The sequence below is a fragment of the Elephantulus edwardii genome, unplaced genomic scaffold (assembly GCF_000299155.1).
Source record: "Elephantulus edwardii isolate Elephantulus edwardi_28Jun2011 unplaced genomic scaffold, EleEdw1.0 scaffold00015, whole genome shotgun sequence".
NCBI lineage: Eukaryota > Metazoa > Chordata > Mammalia > Macroscelidea > Macroscelididae > Elephantulus > Elephantulus edwardii.
In genome coordinates, this window is record NW_006399765.1 from 8240227 (window position 1) to 8262682 (window position 22456).

The window sequence follows — 22456 nt, forward strand, 5'->3', positions numbered from 1 at the left end:
TTTTTTAGAAAAATTGTTAGTTCATAAATAATCCTATGTATAATTTTTTAATCAAATAATTAAGATTGTATCATGGGGAAAAACCTGAAACTGTCAAAAACTTCATCGACTTGGATCCACAATTAACAATCTTGGTACCTAGCAGTCAGGAAATCAGGAGACATATTGCACTGGGACAGTGTGCAGTTAGGGATCTCTCCAAATTATTGAGGACTAATGATGCTAGTTTGAAGACTAAGGTGCATCTAATTCAGGCCATAGTTTTCCCAATCATTTGTCATACACTTGAGAGCTGGACCATGAATAAGGATGATAGAAGAAGAATTGATGCCTTTGAGCTGTGGTGTTGGAGAATATATATCTTATAGACTTCCAAAAGAAGAAACAAATATGACTTGGAGAGGGTATAGACAGAGCACTCTTTGGAGGCAAAGATGATGAGGCATGTTATTGCTTGAAGAAGGACATGATACTTGGAAAGGTAGACGGTTGGCATAGGAGACTAACAGGATGGGCTCAAACCACCAACTTTTTGAAATTAGTCAAATGTTTAACTATTTGCACCAATCAGGATCTCTTTCAGATATCTGTCATCAATTTAGCCCAAGTGCAGTAATAGGCACTTCGAAGAATTCTAAGATTGTATGTGACTCTCATCACCAGAAATTTGCTACATACATGAATGACAATGAGCAAAATAGAATTAAGACATTTACATATAAATTATTATGGCACTTATTCCAACTAGGAAAAGTTAGGGTTTGCTTGCTATTTGGAGTGGGAATGGTAAGAGACCTTGGAGGATGTGAAAGAATTAGGATTAAGCTGTTAGGGCAATCTATTTGGACATAAACTTAGGGACATTTGAGTTAAGGTTTCGCATATTTAAGGTTAAGGATGAGCTAGAGGAATTGAATCTGGAAAGGTAATATGGGAGTGATAACAAAGGACCTTGAAAAGCAAATACTGGTTCAGAAAAGCAAAGCAGAATTTCACAAAGTAGTGTGGGTCAGTCCCATAACTCCTCTATCTCTTCCTAGGCCCTATGTCTCATCTCATCAAGCAGCATTATACACTACAGAGAGCAAGAGATCATAAAATGACAAGTTCTTATTCTGGAATACTGCTAACAAGAAATCTTAAGTCCTACCAGCATGGCAGATGACTGATAAGGAGTAAATGTCCCAATTTCTTAACTACAACCTACCCTAATCCTCTTCTAACTAGCCTGCCCAATTTGGAAAGCTTAAACTTGCTCATTGTAAGCCACAAGGTGGAGATGTCTGGCAGGGCAGAACTGAGAGGAAGTAGTTTAGCCAACCTAAGGTTACCATTAACACATTGAGCCACTGCCTTGAGCTAATTTTTATATTTGTTTTTTAAGTTTGGTTGAAATGTCACAAATGGAAAAATTAAGTAAAGAGCCACAGTTAGCCACAGGACTGGACACACCTGGCTGCAAACCCAGCAAAAGAAACTTACTTCATTAGTAGGAGAGGCAAGGAGTAAAATTTACATCTGAAATTTGCCTGTACCAGGAGAAAGTGCTGAGGCCAAAGGCTCTGTCTGTTTTTACAGCTGTGTCTAGTCTTAGTTCTCTACTCTTACCAACACTCAGGAGTGCAGCAAGGGCCCAAGGAAAAATGGTCTCCAACCTCTTCAGCTGTGACTCAGCTCACAAAGGTTTTTAAGAACCAGTTAATGAAATAAAACAAGACCAGATGAGGTGATATAATGAACTTTATTTCCACTACTAATTTATATGTTTAAATCCTAAATAATGTGTTACGTTTTAAAGTCAGAACACTCTAAAATTATTGATGGGATTTTTGTAACCTTAAATTCTTTTGTAACCTTAAATTTAACACTCAGTTTTTATACCAGTTTCCCTGATGATATATGAGTCTGTCCAATTTTTCACAATAGTTAGACTCATAAAGTATTTTTTAAATGAGAATTTTCACACCAAAACAGAATACTAATTTCAAAGGAGTTCTTGAATCGGATTCAGTTCATCAACTCGCAACTTTTCTTACATTCTTCTTGATCTTCTTCACACTCAAGAAAAGTCTACTCAAGAAAAATAACGTCCTCTAAAAATTCTTTGGCATGAGAAAAATCACCATAACATTCATCAGCTTTCTAAATTCTACTTTTTATATGAGTTTTCTTAAAGAAGTACACCTGGGATGCCAAATAACATAAGAGATAGATTTGCAAATTATCGCCTTCAAATCATGGGTTCTCAAAGTTGAAAAGTAACTTGGAAAATACACTGTTAGCCCTCCTTTTTCAAATGGAGAAACTGAAGCATGGAAGAGCACGATCTGCCAGGCAGGGTGAGAACCAGGCCCGCCCGGCTCCACATGCTCACTATTCCTCTCTGCCACATGTTCTGAACTTTCCTTGGGTTATACACACACAGAAGACTGAGGTCTCTTCACACACAAGTTACTAGTGATTTCTAGACAATTTTCTTGCCTTATATAAAGTGTTTATACCACAGAATTAGAAAGGAGAAATCAATTCTGACAGAAAAGCAGTAGTAGTAATTTTCACCTCATTCTAATATCTTATTATTTTAAAATTATCACCTTTTAAACTATATAGTCTTTGTAACTAAATAAGACATTGACACTTCTCTTCATGAAGCAAAATTTAAGAGCACATGGATCACCTAATATCTTGCTATTCAAGCTTGGTGCTAGTAGAGCAACAGACACAAGACCAACAGAAAGAATTAAACAAAAATAAATCTATCTATCTATAAATTGCTGATCAAAATGACAAAAACCATTTAATGGGGAAAAGGCAACCTCCTAAACAAATTGGCAAAACTATTTATCTGCAGAAAACTGAAAAAAAAAAAAAGAAAAGAAAAAAGATCTGTACCCACATCATATACAAAAATTCCAATACTTCAACAAGAAAAAGACAAAAAATTCAATTAAAAATGGGCAGAGTACATGAAAAGACATGATGCCACCAGGGAAAGGCAATACACAGTAAGAGACTAATTAGACACTGTTATTAATTAACTACATTAATGTTATAAAACAAAATGTCTATAAGTGAATTGTATTAAAAACAAGTATGATTTGTAAATCTTCATGAAAATAAAAAAGAAATTTAAAAAAGCACTCAAAGGCATTCAGATGGCCAACTAACACATTAAGAAATGCTCAAGATCAGTAGCTATTCTCTTGCTCACTCACTTACTTGCCATCAAGTAGGTACTAAACTGACCCTCCCAAGGGTCTTTCTTCTCTTTCTTCCACTGAGCTGCTTTCCTGAGAGAAGGGGGCAAAGAAGCTCCAGAGAAGAAGCCTTTGGGTTAGCAGCTCAGTCCTTCAGGAAATTCATCACCAGAGCTCCCCCAATAGTTATTGAGACTGAGCTCATTGTGTCATGTTGGAAACTACTCTTAGCTGACCCTTTGGGGTTTTTGTTGTTTGTACGTAGTTTGTAGTTAGACAGAGATAGGTTTACTAAGCAAGAGGAATACTCTCAAAAGATGAAAGACACTGGGGTTTTAGGGTTGTACAAGAGGAGGCTGGCCATCTTTCCCCCGCAGAGCCGCTGGTGGATCTGAACCACCAGCAAGAAATCATTTAGTTATTGTTCTTAGGTGCTGTTGAGTCAAGTACGACTCACAGAGACCCTGTCCTATCCTGGTGCCAGCCTCACAATCTCTGGTACCCTTGAGTCCATTGCTGCAGTCACAGTGTCAGTCCACCTCGTTAAGGGTCTTCCTCTCCTTCATGGACTTTCCACTTTCCCAAGCATGATGTCTCTCTTCAAGAAATAACCTCTTCTAGCAATACGGCCAAAGCATGTGAGATGAAGCTTTACCACCCTTGCCTCCAAGAAGCACTCTGGCTACACCTTCTCCAGAGTTTGGTGTAGTTGCCCACTGCAGTACGTAATCTTATTTCCTGACTGTTGCTCTCATGGATATTGATGTGGATCCAAATAAAATTAAATCCTTGACAACTTCTATTAGCACCAATAAATAGACAATGAATTTACAAAACTAGCATAAACCAGAAACATGGTTGAAGACTCCCATTTCATTCCCATGCAATATGAGCAGATCTTGATGAGTGAAAATAAAAAAATTTATCAATACATAGAATGCTGGTAGTCTAGTGGCAAGAAGCTGCACTGCAATCTCTAAGATCCATGATTCGAATCCATCAGCTGCTCCGCAGGAGAAGGATGGGCAATCTCCTCCCCTGCAATTAAGTGCCTCTGAAAACCAGCCGAAGGGTCAACAGTGGGCTGGTCTGACTCGATGGTTCACAACATTATCAATACATAGAAATGCTACAATATATATTAAAATAAAAATAATACTAAATCTATAGGCACCATAGGAATTATCAAAACATAAACACCAAACTAGAAACAGGGATTACTTCTTGGAAAAGCAGAGATTAAAGCGTCTTCAGCCTTAGTTAACACACTGTGAACTTTAAAAACAATTATAAAAGGAAAACATATATATGTTTAAGCAAGAAAGACAAGATGTTGAACAGCATACAGAGTGTAAACTAATTTATATTAATAAAGAGAATATACACTTATAAGCTTTTATTTGTACAGAAAACAACTAGAAAAACACATCAACCCTTGTGGTTACTTCTGGGAAACCGGTTTTGGGGGTGGGGTAGGGAAGGAACTCTTTTTAAAACATTGTTTCTTAACATGTATGTCTTTCACAGTGCATAAATACAATTTTTCTTCTTAATTTATAAGAAAAAGTTTGCTCTTAAATCAAAGAAGCCTAATTAATCCATCTTGCAACCCAATGTGATGTTTCAAATTTAAAAGATCTCAAACTGAGAGACGACAGAAAATGGTCAAGACACATAAATTACACAAAATAATAAAATATTTCTATAACCAATTGTATTCTAATGTTTTGGTTTGGTTTTTCTCTTATCATCACTTTTCATGTGGCATATTTATACCATCTATCCCCGCTTTTCAATTACTAGAACTAATTTGGAGGTGAACGGAATCAAATATTAAATTAGTGTCAAATGTAGTATACTTACACTAAATTACTATTTGACTTCTTCTAATCACCAAATCCATCCCACATCACCATGATATGGCGTTACAACTCCACCTCTAGTCAGAGTAACTCCCATATGACAAACAGCAATGCTACGTACACTAGCATGTCTAGCTCTACAGGGGTAGAAGTGATTCTCAATCAATTGGCACTTGACATCAGGCAGCTATACATAGAAATCTAAAAGCAAGGACATTCTAAACTGGATACAACTGGACTCAATTTGAGTCAGGCAATCTGAAAAGGTTGCCTTGTGTAGAATCTGACAAGACTACTTACCCCCATGACTTTGCCACGCTGTTCAACATCCTCCCACATAAAATGAACTATGATACGACACATGTATTTCCCACTCCGGCCTTCCTGCTTCATTCGGACTAGACACATCCTAAGTAGAGAAAAATATATGGAAAAATTATTGACTGTTGGCACTTTTCTCATCACATATTTCCAATGAAGGCTTACTCATTTACGATAACAGAATCCAGAATCTGGAAGAGGTCTCATTTAAATGCAAAATTTTACTTAAGTATAATATAAATATTGTAAAGTACACGAATCTTAAGTAAATAGGTGAATTTTTACATGTGCCCATGTAATCACCAGCCAGATCACATACAGACCAGAGTACCACAGAAGCTACCCTCCTAACTTGGGAGGGACTACATTTTTCTGAATTATTTTTTATTATTATACTAGTTTACTTACAAAATTTGCATACAATGTTTTCTAGAAGGGCCTACATTTTGCTGTTAGAAGATAAGCAAATCTAAATCCTTCATTTGACTATGAAAAAAAGTGGTGATTTATTAAAAATAGATATTAATGTAGATCTTTTATAAAGTGGCAAAAAGTAAAATTTTTAAAAGTGGAGGACGTGTGTGTGTGGGTGGGTGTGTGTGCAGTGCCTATTTCATAGCACAGGTGAGGATTTTCATTATTATTCCCCTAAAAAAAAAGGTGACAAACAAAACTAGTGTTACTTTTGTTTTGCACTATGCAGACTACAAGCAGCAAGAGTGGTGTCACCAAGCACTTCCCAGGGACCACACTACCCAGCATCTCAACATTAAGCTGCCAGAGCTTTGAACTATGTTTGCAAACACTATATATTAGTGTTATTTTAGGTTTATTTATTGTTACTTGGTAGATCATTTTTTAGGCCTGAGAACATGCAAAAAATTTCCCCATATAAATTAATGGTGTTTCTCCATTTTATGCCCATTTGATTTATGAAAGCTTTTATGAGAATGCTCTACTTTTGAATAGTTATAAATATATCTGTTGAATAAACATCCCAGGGTCAAATTTTGGCTCGCTCCTCTACACCAACTAAGAAGCAGCCCACTGCAGTCAAACTGATTCCGAGTCATGGGAACCCTCCACCAGATTTCCAAGACTATATATAAATCTTTTTAAGAGAAGACTTCCTCTCTTTCTCTTGTACAGCAGATGATGGATTCATATTACCAACCTATCAGTTAGTAGTCTAAATTATTATAAGTTAAGCTTTAAGTGCTATATACCACATTTCCTTTAAGTAATTTAGAAAATGCTTTGCTAAAGACTTTGTATATAGTAAAAATAGAAACAGGGTTACCAGTTTTTATCCTTTTTTAAAAAAAATTTATTTTATTTCATTATTTTTTGTGTGTACCGTCAAGTCAGATCTGACTGGTACAGGAGGAGATTGTTCCTCCTTCTCCAGCAGAGCATCTGGTGGATTTGAACCGTGCATGTCTGAGATTGCAGTTGCAGCTTCTTGCCACTAGGCCACCAGAGCTCGCCCAGTTTTTATCCTTATTTCTATTATTATTCATTACAAAGTTATTAAGCAGCCACAGTCTGACTATTCACCTATAATTATGAAATATCCAATCTAAAGTGTTAATGCAATCTCTACAATTAATCCCACTCATTAAAATCTACTAGTAATAAATAGCAAAGCACAAGGGAAGGATTCCAGCCTAGCCTACTTCAACATTGGCTAGTGAGTTAGATGGAAAAAAAGAAAACACAATCAAATTTGCAGATGAGAAGAAGTTGGGCAGAAAAACAAGTACGTGAGATGATGTAAAAATACCTCAACAGACTGTTTCAATGGTCTGAATCTATTTAAACAGGGAAAAATTTACAGTCCAGCACTTGGACATAAAGAACTATAGAAGTACAGAACAGATGAGTCACGTCTACCTATGTGTGAAAAGGGCTTACAGGCTTTCTTTTCGTTAGGAGGACGTGTGTGTGTGTGTGTGTGTGCGTGTGTGTAGACTTCCACTCATACCAACTCTATTTATAACAGATTGAAACCTTGCTTGATCCTGTACTATTCTTGCAATTTCTGTTTAACTCACTGTAGTTACTGTGACAGAATTTTCATTGCTGTTCTTATTTATCATCAAGTCAGAACTGACTTATAGCTGACCCTCCAGTGGATTTTCAGAGGCAGTAAATCTCATGGGAGGAGAATATCCATCTTTATCCTATGGAGCAGCTGGTAGATTTGTACTGTGTGCCTTTGTGTTGACAGCACAACTCCTTATCACTAAGTCACCAAAACTCCCTTGACAAAATTTAGTGGAGGGCTGTATCCTTTCTCCAAACCTATTCAATCTGTATGCTGACCAAATCATTTAAGTTGGTTCTATGAAGAGGAATGAAGGATCAGGATCAGAAGAAAACTCATCAGCAATGGGAGTTACACATGAAACACAACCTTGCTCATTGAATATGAGGAAGACTTGAAACACTGCAGATAAAAGAATTGGTGTTATGTGCAGCTGAGTCACTCGCAACTCATAGCGACTCTTCATAGTGACTCTATGTACAATAGTTCTGAATACTGCCCTGTCCTTAGCCAACCTTATTATCTCCGATACACCTACCCCAATTACTCCAGTTACTGTATCAATCCATCTCATCCTGGGTCTTCTTCTCTTGTGCTGTCCCTCCACCATTCCAAGCATGATGTCCCTCTCCAAGGACTGGTCTCTCCTTGCAACATGCCCAAAGTATGTCAGGAAAAGCTTCATAATCCTTTGCATCCAAGGAACAGCCTGGCTTCACCCTCTCCAGGACAGACCTGTTCATTCTCTTAGCAGTCCACGGAACACTCAATACTCTTCTCCAGAACTACAACTCAAAGGCATCAATTCTCCTATCATCCTTAGTCACTGGCCAGCGTTCTGATGCATAGCAAGTAACTGCAAAGACCATAGCCTATATCAGACGCACCTTCGTCTCCAGACTGACATCGTTGCTCTTCAGTACTCTGGAGAGGTCCCTGACAGCTGACTTTCCCAATGCAGTTTGCCTTTTGATTCCCTGGCAGCTGGTACCAAGAGTGCTGACTGTGGTGCAAAGCAAACTGAAGCTGTTAACAATCTCAAGCTCTTCATTGTCTATCATGATGCTGCCAATTGGCCTAGTGGTGAGAATCTTTGTTTTCATGATGTTGAGCTTGAATCAATACAGACTTCAATACAGATTATATCTGAACATCAAGAAGACAAAAAGTCCTCACCACTGTGCCAATAGACAACATCAATGATAGATGGAGAAAAAGACTGAAATTGTCAATGATTTCATCCTACTTGGACTCATAATCAACATCCTTGGTACTAGCAGTCAAGAGATCAGGAGATATATAGCTTTTGGAAAATCTGCAGTCAGGCATCTATCCAAAGTCTTGAAGGGCAATGACATGAGTTCAAAGACTCATATCACCTAATCCAAGCCATGGTCTTTCCAATCACCTGCTATGCATCTGAGAGTTTGACAATGAATAAGGATGACAGAAGAATAGATACTTTTGAGCTATGATGTTGGAGAAGAATACTGAATATCCCATGGGCTGCCAAAAGAACAAATAGACATGTCTTAGAGAATGTGCAACCAGAGAACTCCCTAGAGGGAAGGAGGGCAAAGCTTCATCTCATATACTTGAGGTATGTTGTCAGGAGAGGCTATCCCTTGGAAAGGGACATAATGCTTAGAAAGGTATAAGGTAGACAAAATAAGAATAAGACCCTCAATGAGATGGATTGACAAAGCGACTGCTGCAATAGGCTCAAGTGAATTGGGGATGATAAAGATGGTACAGGATAGGACAGGATTCAGATCTGTTGTTCACAGGGTCACTATGAGTCATACCTGTCCTACAACAACAACATATGCTCTACAGGGTTCAAGGCAATGAGGAGGTTATTTTAAAAAAATAAATGTGATTTTAGACATGTTGTTGTTGTTATGTGCCGTCGAGTCGTTTGCGACTCACAGCGACCCTATGTACAACAGCCCTAAACCGTGCTCTATCCTGTGCCAATCTCATTGCCTCTGACACACCCATCCCGATTACCCCAGTCACTGAATCAATCCACCTCATAGAGGGTCTTCCCCTCCTGCGCTGTCCCTCTACTCTACCAAGCATGATGTCCCCCTCTAAAGACCTGTCTCTCCTTACAACAAGTCCAAAGTATGTCAGGCGAAGCCCCAGAATCCTTGCCTCCAAGGAGCAGCCTGGTTTAACCCTCTCTAGGATGAATCTGTTTGTTTTCTTGGCAGTCCATGGTACATTCAATACTCTTCTCCAGCACCACAGCTCAAAGGTGTCAATTCTCCTTCTACCCTCCATAGCCATAGTAATGGAAATATATCTTCATGGGGAAAGTGACAATTTTGTTCTATGCAGCAGAGATCAGATTCTCCGTAGAACACTGACCTTAATTTTGAACACTCTATTTAGGGAGACAAAAGGAAGTAATGAAAGACAAAAAATAGAGCCTGAAGAAAAGCAAGAGCACTGCCTTAAATTATACAGAAAAATGATGAGACTATATATCCTCTCCTATTCTACTTCTATAGTCATTGATGGCACCTAACAACCACAACATGTGTCCAAGAATTAGAATTGTACCAATAGGTTATGTCATTGTTGTTGTTGTGTGCCATTGAGTCGCCTGCAACTCATAGCGACCCTATGTACAACAGCCCTAAACCCTGCTCTATCCTGTGCCAATCTTACTGTCTCTGACACATCTATCCTCATTACCCCAGTCACTGAATCAATCCATCTCATCGAGGGCCTTCCTCTCCTGTGCTGTCCCCTCTACCTACCTAGGCATGACATCTCCCTCCAAAAATTGGTCCCACCTTGCAACATATTCAAAGTATGTCAGATGAAACTTCAGAATCCTTGCCTCCAAGGAGCAGCCTGATCTCATGCTCTCTGGGACGAACTTGTTTGTTCCCCAGGCAGTCCACAGTATATTCAATACTATTCCCCAGAACCACAGCTCAAAGGCATCAATTCTCCTTTTATCATCCCTAGTCACTGTTTAGCTTTCTGATGCACAGAAAATAATTGCAAAGACTATGGCCTGGATCAGGCGCACTTTAGTGTCCAGACTGATATCATTGTTCTTTAGTACTTTGGAGAGGTCTCTGACAGCAGACTTTCCCAACGGAATTTGTCTTTTTATTTCCTGGCTGCTGAGTTATGGCATAGAGGAAGATTTACTCAATATTAAGCAACAAGAGCAAGAGCTTTCTAACAAGCAGGTATCTAAGAGATAACCAGCTAACAAATGATGGAATGCATGATCTCAAAAAGTAGAAACTGCCTATTACTTAAAGATGTATAAATGCTTGTCTATTACCGAAAGATGAAGGCATGACAGGCAGCTAACTACATGATCACTAACGCTCTCCCAAATTGGAGATTTCTTGGTGCCGTCATTCTAATTTTGTCACCTCTGAATCTAGCTAGTGTTTAAAGAAATAAAATCTTGGAAAATAATAAAACAAACCACGGAAAAAAGATTTGACTACTTTATATAACATAGGACATAATCTAAGCCACAGACTGGGGAAAGTTCCATAGTCCTTTCTCATAAGAACTAATAAAATAATTCATGTCAGTTTCTCACCTAAAAGACACTGTGTTTTGATGCTTAAGTGTCGTCAGATGCCAATTCATCAACACCAATAGTGAGGTAATGGAATTCTCTATTTATTTGAAAATTCTGTAGCTAATACACCTTCCCTCTGAGGTTTAAAAGTTACAGATTTTCTCAGACCATAAACTTTCTAATGATATCAACATGGGATAAAATATCCTTTTGTCGTTAACAGCACTCAAGTAGTTCTCTGCCTTGAAAAGCTGTAGCAAGATAAAGACTTTATTTTTTTTAAATTTTTTAAACATTTTCTTATTTTTTGTTTGTGTACCATCGAACTGGATCTGACTGGTACAGGAGGAGACTGCCCCTTCTTCTCCAGCAGAGCATCTGGTAGATTCAAACCGCACACCTTCGGGACTGCAGAATCATTCAAGGAGGGATTGGGGAGCAAAACTTAGTAAATATGGCAAATATTAGCATGGGTGAAGGGGAAAGAAATACTCAATAAGAGGATGGTCAGCACAATATCACTAAAGAAAAAGAAGGTACAGAGAGGTATAAAGGATCAATGGAAATCAGAATTACAGGGAGGAAGTGGAAAAATGCAACTGTATTGAAAGCAATGTTACTGAACAAAATGTATCTGAATGGCTGAATAAAAAATTAATTTCCTTTGTAAACCTTCACACAAATAATAATTTCTTAAAAAGATGCTAACTGACATTTACTTCACTTAGTGTACAGAAACTGAGCTCCTACTGAACAAAAACTGAGGCTATACTGTTGATGCTACAGAAATTAGCATGAAAATTAAAATAAGAGTAGAGATTTCAAGTAGCATTTCATCTCCTAGCATGGCTAAACATTGCTCTATACGAATAATCCTAAAGAGAAGAACTAAGTACAGTGGAATGAGAAGTCTAATTTTGGCTTAGTGGAATCAAACTTTTAAGAAAAAATGAAACACCATGACTGGAGTTTGGAAGGATGAGTTGGAAGTTGGACAAGTAGAGACAAAGGATTAAGACAATTTTCAGTAGACGGAATATCATGCACATAGGAAGGGCCTTCGAAGGGTTCAGCACATGATAAGGAAACAAAGAATGCTTAAATTCATTTTGTGGGAAATAGGGTTTATGAAACAACAACAACAAAAAGAAGCTAGAAAGGTCTTGAAAGGCTGTGAAATTATATTCTACAAAGTCTAGACAGGTTTTACTCAGTAAAAAATGAAGAGTTGCAGAACATTCATCAGGAAGAAAGAGTATAGTTAGATTAACTAACACTCCAGCATTAAAAATAGAAAAGTCTCTGAGAAGTTCACCTTCCCTTTTAAGGTTCCACTCAGTCACTGAATATTAATGCCACCAAGGTAAAAAAATGACAAATTTGGTGAATAGTTAATCTAGAGTACAATGGTTCTTGGACTTCTCGCACTTAAAGAACTGAAAAACAAATTCAAGCCTCAAGATGCAATTCTGAAGGATGCTATGGGCAAAATCTTCAATGATCAGAAGAAGGAGTTACTGTATAAAAAAGAATTGGCTAACATGAAACTACTTCAGGAAGCATAGGATCCAGAACCAATGGTAGTGAAAGAAGTTCAAGCTACACTGAAGGTATTAGCAAAAACTACATGAATTGATGGAATACCAACTGGCATGTTTCAACAAGTCGATGAAGCCCTGGACAGATTCACCAACTGTGGCAAGAAATATGGAAGACAGCTAGCTGGCCAAGTGACTGGAAGAGATTCATATTTGTTCCTATTGCCAAAAAAAGAAGATCCAACAGAATGTGGAAATCTTAAAACATTATTAATAATGACATACAAGTAAAACTTGCTGATGGTTATTTAAAAAAAATGGCTAGAAAAGTAAATCAACAGAGAACTGACAGAAATTGAAGCTGGATTTAAAAGAGGCCATGATACCAAAGATATCACTGCTGTGATAAAATGGATCTTAGCTGAAAGCAGAGAATACCAGAAATATTTCCATTTGTGTCTTATTGACTATTCAAAGGCATTTGACTACGTGGATCTTACCAAATTATGCCTAACATTAAGAATGGAATCTCAGATCACTTAATTTTGCTTATGTGAAACTTACACATCGACCAAGAATACACACACATTGTAATAAAAACTAAATACTCTCCTATTCTACTCCCTGTCAATCAGGCCCTATACCCTAAGGCAATCAAAGTTACTAATTTCTTAGGAACATTTACATACATTTTATAGCATGTATTTGTGTATGGGTGGGTGGGTGCACAAGCTTATAGATATGAACATGTATTATTTTTACATAAATGATAGCTTCTTCATTGTTTTTTCCCCTTTTTAACATTTTATATATATTATTCTTACCTCATTGGAACCAGAAGTGGCATCCAATTCCTAAACAACATGCCTCCAGAAACTCTATGAACTTTGATAAATCTCAATAGTTGTAAAGAAGCTTCAGGCTTTTTGTTCATAGGGTCACTATGAGTCGTGCTCAACTCAAAGGCAATTAACAACAACATTCTTACCTCAAGAAAACATTTTCTGCTATAAAAAGTTTGGAGGTGAAGAAATATCCAGCTCTGTCTCACATTCAAGTGAAACCTTTGGAGACTAGAGCTAAAAGATTTTACTTATTATTTGGTCAGGTAACATATAGTCTAGGCTGATTTTTGCTTATCCAGCAATTTTTTCTAGTCTAAACCTGGCTAAAAAATAGAAAGAAAGAAGGGGGAAGGGAATCTTAAAACAACAAAAATAGAGACAGTGTTAAAATTAATAGTTAACATTAGTAGGTGGCAGGCACTGTTCTAAGTGACTTACATGTATGTACTGTTTAATTTACTTCTCATGAAGCTAATACTGTTATTGTATGTATTTCACAGCTGAGGAGTCTTAGAGAAGCTAAGTAATTTCAAGTCTTAGAGAAGTGATTTACTAAAAGATACAGTACTCTTCAGTGGTGAAATGGAGATCTGTACTCAGTCTGATCCCAGTGTCATTATAAGTTTTTCTGCTCTTCCAGAATCCATTTAGCCTTATTTTTAATTTAATCTTCACAAGGCAAACAATTTATGTGTCAAATTCAGCATCATATTAAACCAAACCCACTACTGTCAAGTCCATTCTGACTCATGGCAACCCTCCATTGGGTTTGCAAAGCTGTAAATCTTAACAGGAGCATCAGTTTACTTCATCTTTCTTCTGAGAAGCACCACTGACCTTTCAATCAGCAGCCCAACATGTAACCCACTACACCACCAGAACCTTGAGACAAACACACCTAGACAACTAAATATAATCCTGTTAGTATAATAGGAAAGAAAGAAACTGAAAGTCTATTTTAAAAGGTTAAAAAAATTTTTTAAAAAAATTATTTAATAATTTTATTAGAGAAAAAAAATATAATCACTTAACAACTAAGGTTCAGTAGGTGAGGAAAATCCATCCAGTGCAACTTAAAGATGACAGTATAATCTTATTTATGATTTCTCAATCCATTCCATTGTGCTGGGCATATGGTACATTCACACAATGGAATACTATGCAGCGTACAGGAGCAATGATTCTGTAAATTGCTATCTAAAATGGGAGGAACTAGAGAGAATTTTGCTAAGTGAACTAACTCAGTCTCATAAGTGCAAATACTATATAAATACTGTATTGTAGAACAAGTATGAGGATCCAAGGAGGAGGGCTTAATCAGATAGTCACACAATTTGATAGGTGGAGGGAGGGATGGGGAAATGAGAAGGGGAAGATCCAGAGTGAAAAACAATGTATACTGATTTTATGAACTTTGTATGTAAATCAGTATAAATTTTTTTAAAAATCCTAAAAAAACCCCAAAACATATTTATGAGTTTTTATGAAAAAATGAAATCATCCAGAAAAAGTTAAACCATGTTTGAAGGTAAAAGGAAAATAACTAAAACAAAGTTGTTTTTTTCTTCTTAAGCTTTATAATTTTAATGAGCATTTAGAGAGATTTTGGATTTCCATTCATTCATTGCTGCACTTCTCTCCCCGCCCAGCCCTCCCTCCTAAAACAAAGTTTTTAAAAAAACCAAAAATATATTTTATAATTTTGATGCCCTGTGAAAACAAAGACAAAATCTGTCATAGGCTCTGATCATACAACAGTGACATTTGAGACATTCTGTAATCCGTTCAAGAATGATGGAGAATAATGATTCAAATCAAAGAATGCAACAGCTCTACTTCAATTCACATCATGGACATAATCATAGTAAATGTGTACATTAAATGCTGAGAAGAGAAATTATGTGTTGCCACTGATTTAACTTCCTAATTGCAGAGTTCTTTCCCAAAGGCACAGGTGACTTCCATGCAAAATATTATAAAATCAAGCTTAATAATTTTTAAAAACCCAAAGCTTTTAAAAGAAACAATTCAGTAAAGAAAAATATTCATACATAAAATAATTAACAATCATTCATTCAACAAGTATTTACTAAGCCTCCACTCTGGGCATAGACCGAAATCTGTGCATAGCTACTCTGTTTAGAAGCAATTCCAGTTGCTCTTCCCAAGTTTGATGATGTTCTTAAACCCACAATTTATTATTGAGGTTTTAACCTTCACAGTACTATCTTTGTCTCTCAGTAATTCTAGTGGCTCATAAATAAAACTGATCTCTTTTACATATAAGGCAAGCAAATAACCCAGCTTAGCACAAAGCTAAGGAAAAAAAGTTTTCAAGCCTTAATCTGACATCTCCTTACTATCTCTAAAAAGCAAATATAGAGTAAGAGACAAAGGAAAAAAACTGATTAGTAAGAGTCTCTAAAGGGTAGGAGCAGAACAGAAATAGGAAACTCAGAAGAAAGGAGGAAAAGTGTAGTTACACTGAGAGAATGATAACCCATGACATGAGACAGTATGTGCATAATGGAAAACTAATTTGGTTCTATAAACTTACACCCAACAATAAATAAAGGGTAAAGCTTTATTTATCCTGCCTTGTGGCAAGTAATCATAAAGATTATCATTTATTAAACTCACTAATGCTGTCACTCTAAGATACAATTACTTTAACTATCTTTCAATCTACACAATCTTACATATATCTGTCCCTATTTCACAAAAAAGAACACTCGTGCCATGAGGAAAGTTGGGTAACTTAAGAAAAGACGAGAGATGCTGGAATGAAACTTGTCAGGCTGCAGAGCTTCCTATTTGTTTCCCCAAGCCACAGAGCTCCCACGCCGGAGAACATTGGTTGCTTCTCATATTCTGTGACAGCACAGCCTCAAGAGCCTCTTCCCATTAAGTAAGACTAGAACAATGAAACAGCATTATCTAGAGTTAAAAAAGAAACAAGAGTCTCCTAGACATGATTTCCTTTTCTTATTCCCGATGCTGACCTCCTGCCACATACTGGCAACTCTGGGCATCCTGTCTCACTCACTGTTGGACCCTCTGACAATGCCAGTTGTGTTTTGGTCATGTTTCTCCCCCATGGTAGTTTATAAGCTGTCCAGAATGGTTCTGATTTTGAATTCAATGAAAGACCAGTGTGCACTTGGGCAGGTTTGTCACTCTGGCTCCTATGAAGGAATCCCAGAGGGGACTTTCAGGCCGCTTGTTTCCCTTATTCTGCCATAAGCTGAGGCCAAGAAAGCAAAGTCTACACGGCCACTCAAGCCCCAGGAGTGTGCTAATGAATGAGTTTATTTATTTGTGAGCTGGCACACGGACTCTTTCCTGGGGCTGTGTACATGGCTATTTCCACCTGGTTTCCTAAACTCCCTCTCTTGAAGCCTAATCCTCAAGTGGGTATCTTAGGGCACAGGACAGTCTGTGGGCAAAAAGACAAGTGGGGTGAGGCACTTCCTGTAGCCATTTCACCTGACAGCAAGTTTTCTCCAAGAACTACACTTGGCCTGGGGCCTGCCTGTCACATCCACTCTCAAGAATAAGCTCCTGGGTAGCAGGTACCAATGCTCTTAGGTTATGTAATGTTGATAAAATAATGCTGCACAGGCCTCTGGTTTTGAGGGGGGGAGGGAAAAGCTACAGGTGGGTGTTTGGACAAAGCAGCTCTGGCTGGGGGAGGGAGAAAGAGAATACACACATGGCCAGGGCTCACCATATATAGCAGGTCTGGAGCTGCTGGAATCCTGTATGAGCCTGAACGCCCTACAGCTACATCAAAAATGCTTTAACAGTTTTAAAGAGCCCTCTTGCAAAGATTAGGTATATCTGCCAGGGCAGATCTCTGACTAGACTGAGACTAGAACCTTTATGGTTTTCAGTCTCTCCTTATCCCCATGACTTCTCCCTCTCAGCTAAAAATGAGTCTCAGTGTTTCCTTCATCTTAAAACACAATTTTTTAAATTTTTTAAAAATTATTTTGCATTTGTATACCATCAAATCAGATCTGACTGGTACAAGAGGAGATTGCCCCTCCTTCTCCAGCAGAGCATCTGTTAAAATACAATTTCTAAAATACTCTCCCCTTCATTCTGCCACTCTCTTTATAGTCAGCTATTCCATTCTCATTTAAGATTTGTTAAAATGTAGTTTACAATTATTTCTTCCCCTAATATAACTCCTTAAGCCCATGTCCTCTGGTTCTTGCCCCAAAAAGGTCAGTGAAAGCACTTCCTTTGACCAGCCTCTGACCTTCTGCTCACAAAATCCATACATGTGCTTAAAACAAGCATACATCACCTGTACCATTTTCATGTTTACTCGTCTCTTCCATGAAACAGATTGTGAGCCTCAAGAAACATAGTGCCCACCATATAGTTTTGGTAATCAGTAATGTTTGTTATGCTGAAGGGAATCAAAAGGGACACTTAGACATAAAGACAGGTGTCAGAGAAGGAATGGTTCACAATCAGCTTTGGATTTGAGGATAAGAGTCTCCATGATGAAGTGGCCTGTGACAAATCCCTTAAAACTGCTAAAACCACATCCTCATTTGTAAAACAGAATAGGGACTTGGACTAAATTTGTGCTCTTACTGTGTTCTGAGTTTCTATGGGGCTATTTAAGTGTTTTTCAGCAGGCATAGATGTGAAGATATCAAGTAAGCAAATCATTCTCACCTCCTGAATCCAAGTAGCAATCCTTTTATCTGACTTCTATATGATGACTGAGCATACAATTTCATTTTTAAAAAGGGTTCTGCTGGAACAAAAGTTTGAAAACCACAGGTTCTCTCAACTTGCAATGATTGTTCATCCATTCTTTGATGTGCTAACTTTTTCTCATTCTTTAGAAGTCCTCTCTATACTACTCTTCTCAACAATTAAATTAAAATTCATTGCTGCAGAGTCAATGTCAACCTTCAATGTGACTCTCTAGGACAGAGCAGAATTGTCCTACAGATTTTCAAGGCTTTAATGTTTACAAAAACATACTGTCATATCTTTCTCCTGCAAAATAGCTTGTAGGTTTGAACTGCCAAACTTTTAGTTCACAGCCAAGCATAAATCACTGGACCGCTAGAATTCCTTCTACAACTAACTTAGATGCCTTTCCTACCCCAGATCCATCATTTATTCTCACAGAATTTATCACAGTTATATGTTATTAATTATTTGGTTTCTATATCTTCGCCAGACCTTGAGACCTATAAAATATTACATAAAATTGGTTCATTAGAGAATAAGGGTCATATTTTTGTGGATCTATGCTTAAATAATGAGGTATTTAATTAATAACTAATATAGACCAATCTATTAGTATGAATAGATAATTCTTTTAAATTGCATTGATTTTTTTTAAATTACCAATAATGAAAATAATACCTTGAGCAATACCTTGAGCCTGCCAAATCTGCACTAGCATTTCCTCTCTTCCACTTTATTTGCTACCTAGTTCTTTTGTTGACGTTCTCTGATCTCTCTCAACCTCAGATCCTTCATATATAAAATGGAGATAAAGTAGTTTTGAGAAGTTGGTACATACTATATGCAAAATAGGAATAATTATTTCTACTATAAAATGAAATTTTAACTAATTTTAAAAAACCTATAAACTGAATTTTACTCTATTTCCCCACCCACCTGTCACAAACCTTATTCTACTTTGTTTTCTAAAATTATGTGTAGAAAGTATTAGTTCTCTAGGTTTAAGACTCTCTACAAATTCATTAATAATTAAAATGACAAAATAAACTCCAAGTACCTAAGTCTCACCCCCAGGAGAGGTGAAGGAGAGCAGAGCTCAACTTGTCTCACCTGATCAACTGGCAAAGAGAGGACCCTTTCAACTGCCACTGTTATAGGAACAAAGTCAGATCTGAGGCCATGAATTCTTTAAGAAACATTTAGGAAATGAAGAGAAATCTTTCAATAAATTTATCATCCTCAGAAGAGACATGCATACACAATAACACAGAAAAACTATGGTATGGGCACTAAAACAGAGGTGTGAAAAATAGTAAGAACACACAAAAAGTGCACTAACTCTGAAAGAGTATGATTTGAATATTGAAGGAAAAAGAAAAGTTTGCCAGGTAGAGAGGAAGGCAAAGGGTCACAGAGGCAGAAGAAGCTGTGAGCAGAATAAAGACTTTGTATTTATATTATATAGGCCCCCCTCCCTTACAGAAGATAGGGTGGTGGTGGTGGTGGTGGTAGTGGTAAATGAACATCAACAGATGACTAGTAAAGACAGCACAGGGTCACACTGGATAGGATATGAATGCTCTAACAATAAACTTGTTTATTTATCCTGAGAACAATTAAGACTACTCGAGGAGTGTGTGCTTAAAATTAGTTTGCACGGAACAGAAAATTCCAGAGATTATCTGACATTGTAATGGTAAATTTTATGTATGTTTTATGTCAGATATATACATGTGACTGTGACTATGAATGACCACATATGGGGTGTAAGTCAAGGATGATTCCCAGGTTTCTGGAGTGGGCACCTGAGAAGATCCCAATGGCAGTGACCAAGACAGGGAAGAGAAGAGGAGGCTAGCTTTTATAAAGTCTATGTGAGATGCTAGCCAATTCCAACAGTGACCTTAAAACATTTTTCAACAATCAGTCAATACTAACCCTATTCAGCCAAGACAAAGAACACCAAAGTAAGCTCACAGTTGTAAGCTCACTTAAATACCTCACTGATAAGACCTTCTCAGAAGTGGAAGGCCTCCAGAAAACATGCCTTTTAAATTTTTTAATCTCATCAAGGAGGCTTGCTAACACAGTGTGCCTATAATTACTCAGCTGTTAACTGAAAGACTGACTGACTGACTGTACCCATTAGCAACTCTGTTGAATCTCCGCTGGCCTTGTGGGTAGATTTGTTATTTCCAATTCAAAGGTGAATGGTTCAAACTCATCAGCTGCTCCTCAAGATAAGGATAGACAATTGCCTCCCATGTTATTTAGATTTACAGCCTCTGAAATCCCACCAGAGGGTCAGCTATGAGTTGGTTCCAACTAAACCAGCAATAAGAGAGAACATGGGAAAAAGATGTGGTAGCCTGCTTCTGTAAAGATTTACAGCCTTGGAAACCCTCTGTTCTACACACCAGTTCTACCCTATAGAGTTGCTATGAGTGTAAATCAAATAGACATGATTGAGATTGGTTTTGAGATGTTGATCTTTCTCAGTCAAAAGAAAAATTTTGGAACCAGAGAAGGTCTATGTTGTTAAGTGCCATCAAGTCGTAGACAACTCATAGCGACCCTATGAACAACTGTATAACTTTCATCATTTCTCCAAGTTCACAGTTTCCAGAGGCAAGCTATTTCAGAAGTGGATGCCACTCCTGCTTCCAAGCTTGTTTTAATCGGGCAGCTCCAACACACACTGTCCACCACAGGTAAGCATTATCACATTTGACACATCAGTGTCACAGTGTTTAGCATCACAGCAACTATGAGTCATCTCTGTACAGCATATAAACAGACCAGTGCTATACCACTTAGAAGAATGTTTGACCAAAATCAAAACCAGGCCTGAGAGCCACAGATTAAAATACCCCCCCCCCTTTGACTAGGTAGCATGACTTTCTATCCACCAGGCCCACAGAGCTCTCTATGATGGTGGTGGTGTTGTTACGTGCCGCTGAGTCACAGACAACTCATAGTGACCCTATAAACGAAAGACCTGAACAACTGGCTACTCTGGGTCATTCTTCTGACACTTCAGGCTAAGTAAGAGATTAGAGATGGTAGAACAGTTTCTCCACAAATTTGCGGGCACAACCATCATCAGCCTTAAGTTCTCTATCCTTCAGGAGAGAGTTATCTACTTCTTAGAGAATTATAGCAAAATTGAGCCCTACACCATTTTGGTGACCCTTCCTACTACATTTCTCCACAAACTGGTGTCAGACACATCAGCAATAGTTGTCCTCAAATACTCTATGTTCTTGTACACGTTCTATCTTTTGCTCCTGTTATTCCCTTAGTCTAACATGTCCTCTGTTTCTCACAGAAATTCTACACACCCTTCACCGTGCATCTCATATGTCACCTCCACCACAAAACACCCTTTTTCCAACACTCCCCTGCCCACGTTTTGATTTAGTCACACTTCCTGTGCTTCCACAGCATCTGCTGGTACCTGAGGCACAATACTTCTTTCATTCTGTCATTCATTACAGACAACAGTACTTATGTCTGCTTTCTCTCTATTTTTTGAAAGTGAAAACCATGTCATATTCATCTTGCCAAAGTTCCACCAACCTTAACACACAGTAGGTCCTCAACAAGAGTTTGCAGACTCAAATGGGAAAGCTATTCTTTCCATCAAAATCCATCTATCATCAGAACTAAGGGACAAGAAAAAGAGTAGAGGGGAGACCAATCGTAAATTTAAGCATAGGCAGGTAGTGGTACTCCCAACTCCGAGAAATTAAACCAACCTCTGCAAGAATTCAGGAGGCATGGACTGGAAACAGTGGCTAACTTAAAGAACTATAAGTGGTTTCAAGGTTCTCCCGACTGTTATTAGTCAGGTATTGACCTTGGGATGTGGTCACAGGGATTATATATTTTATTTTGCTACCCACTCCCTCTAACACTCTAGTACCTGTAGCTCACATGGGCAATAAAGAGTCTTTCATTCAGGCACTGAATATTATCTTTGAGCTCCTCAGGGAACAGCCTAATCCTCCTTTCAACCCTCCCACCTTTCCAGTGAATAATTCCACAGTGCTACTTCAGCAGTCCTCCCCTCCTGAAAAAGTATTTTCCCCTCAATATATCCAGCTTCTCTCCCTGGCCCTCCTCCCTATCCTTTTCCATCAGGAAAAATGGATAGCAGTTTGCATTCTCAGCTGCCTGACTTAAAGACATCACATATTTCAAAGAACTAGAAAGTAGAGTGTTGGTAATTGTGGCTTCCTCCATAATCCCCTAAGCAGCACTTAAATTTATTATACAACCTTGTCAGTCTGAATTGTAACTGACAATTTCACATGCTTTATCTCCCTCATTCCACTGTGAGCTTCTTCAGAACTATCTCTAGTT

General features: G+C 37.8%; 1 protein-coding gene across 1 annotated transcript in view; it reads right to left on the reverse strand.

Moving 5' to 3' along the window:
* Positions 1–22456, reverse strand: part of LOC102873162 (ubiquinol-cytochrome-c reductase complex assembly factor 1-like) — a 129336-nt gene that overhangs the window by 43330 nt on the left and 63550 nt on the right. The window contains exon 5 of the mRNA XM_006881476.1: positions 5360–5468. Coding sequence (XP_006881538.1) covers positions 5360–5468 — 109 coding nt within the window. The remainder of the gene's footprint in view (positions 1–5359; positions 5469–22456) is intronic.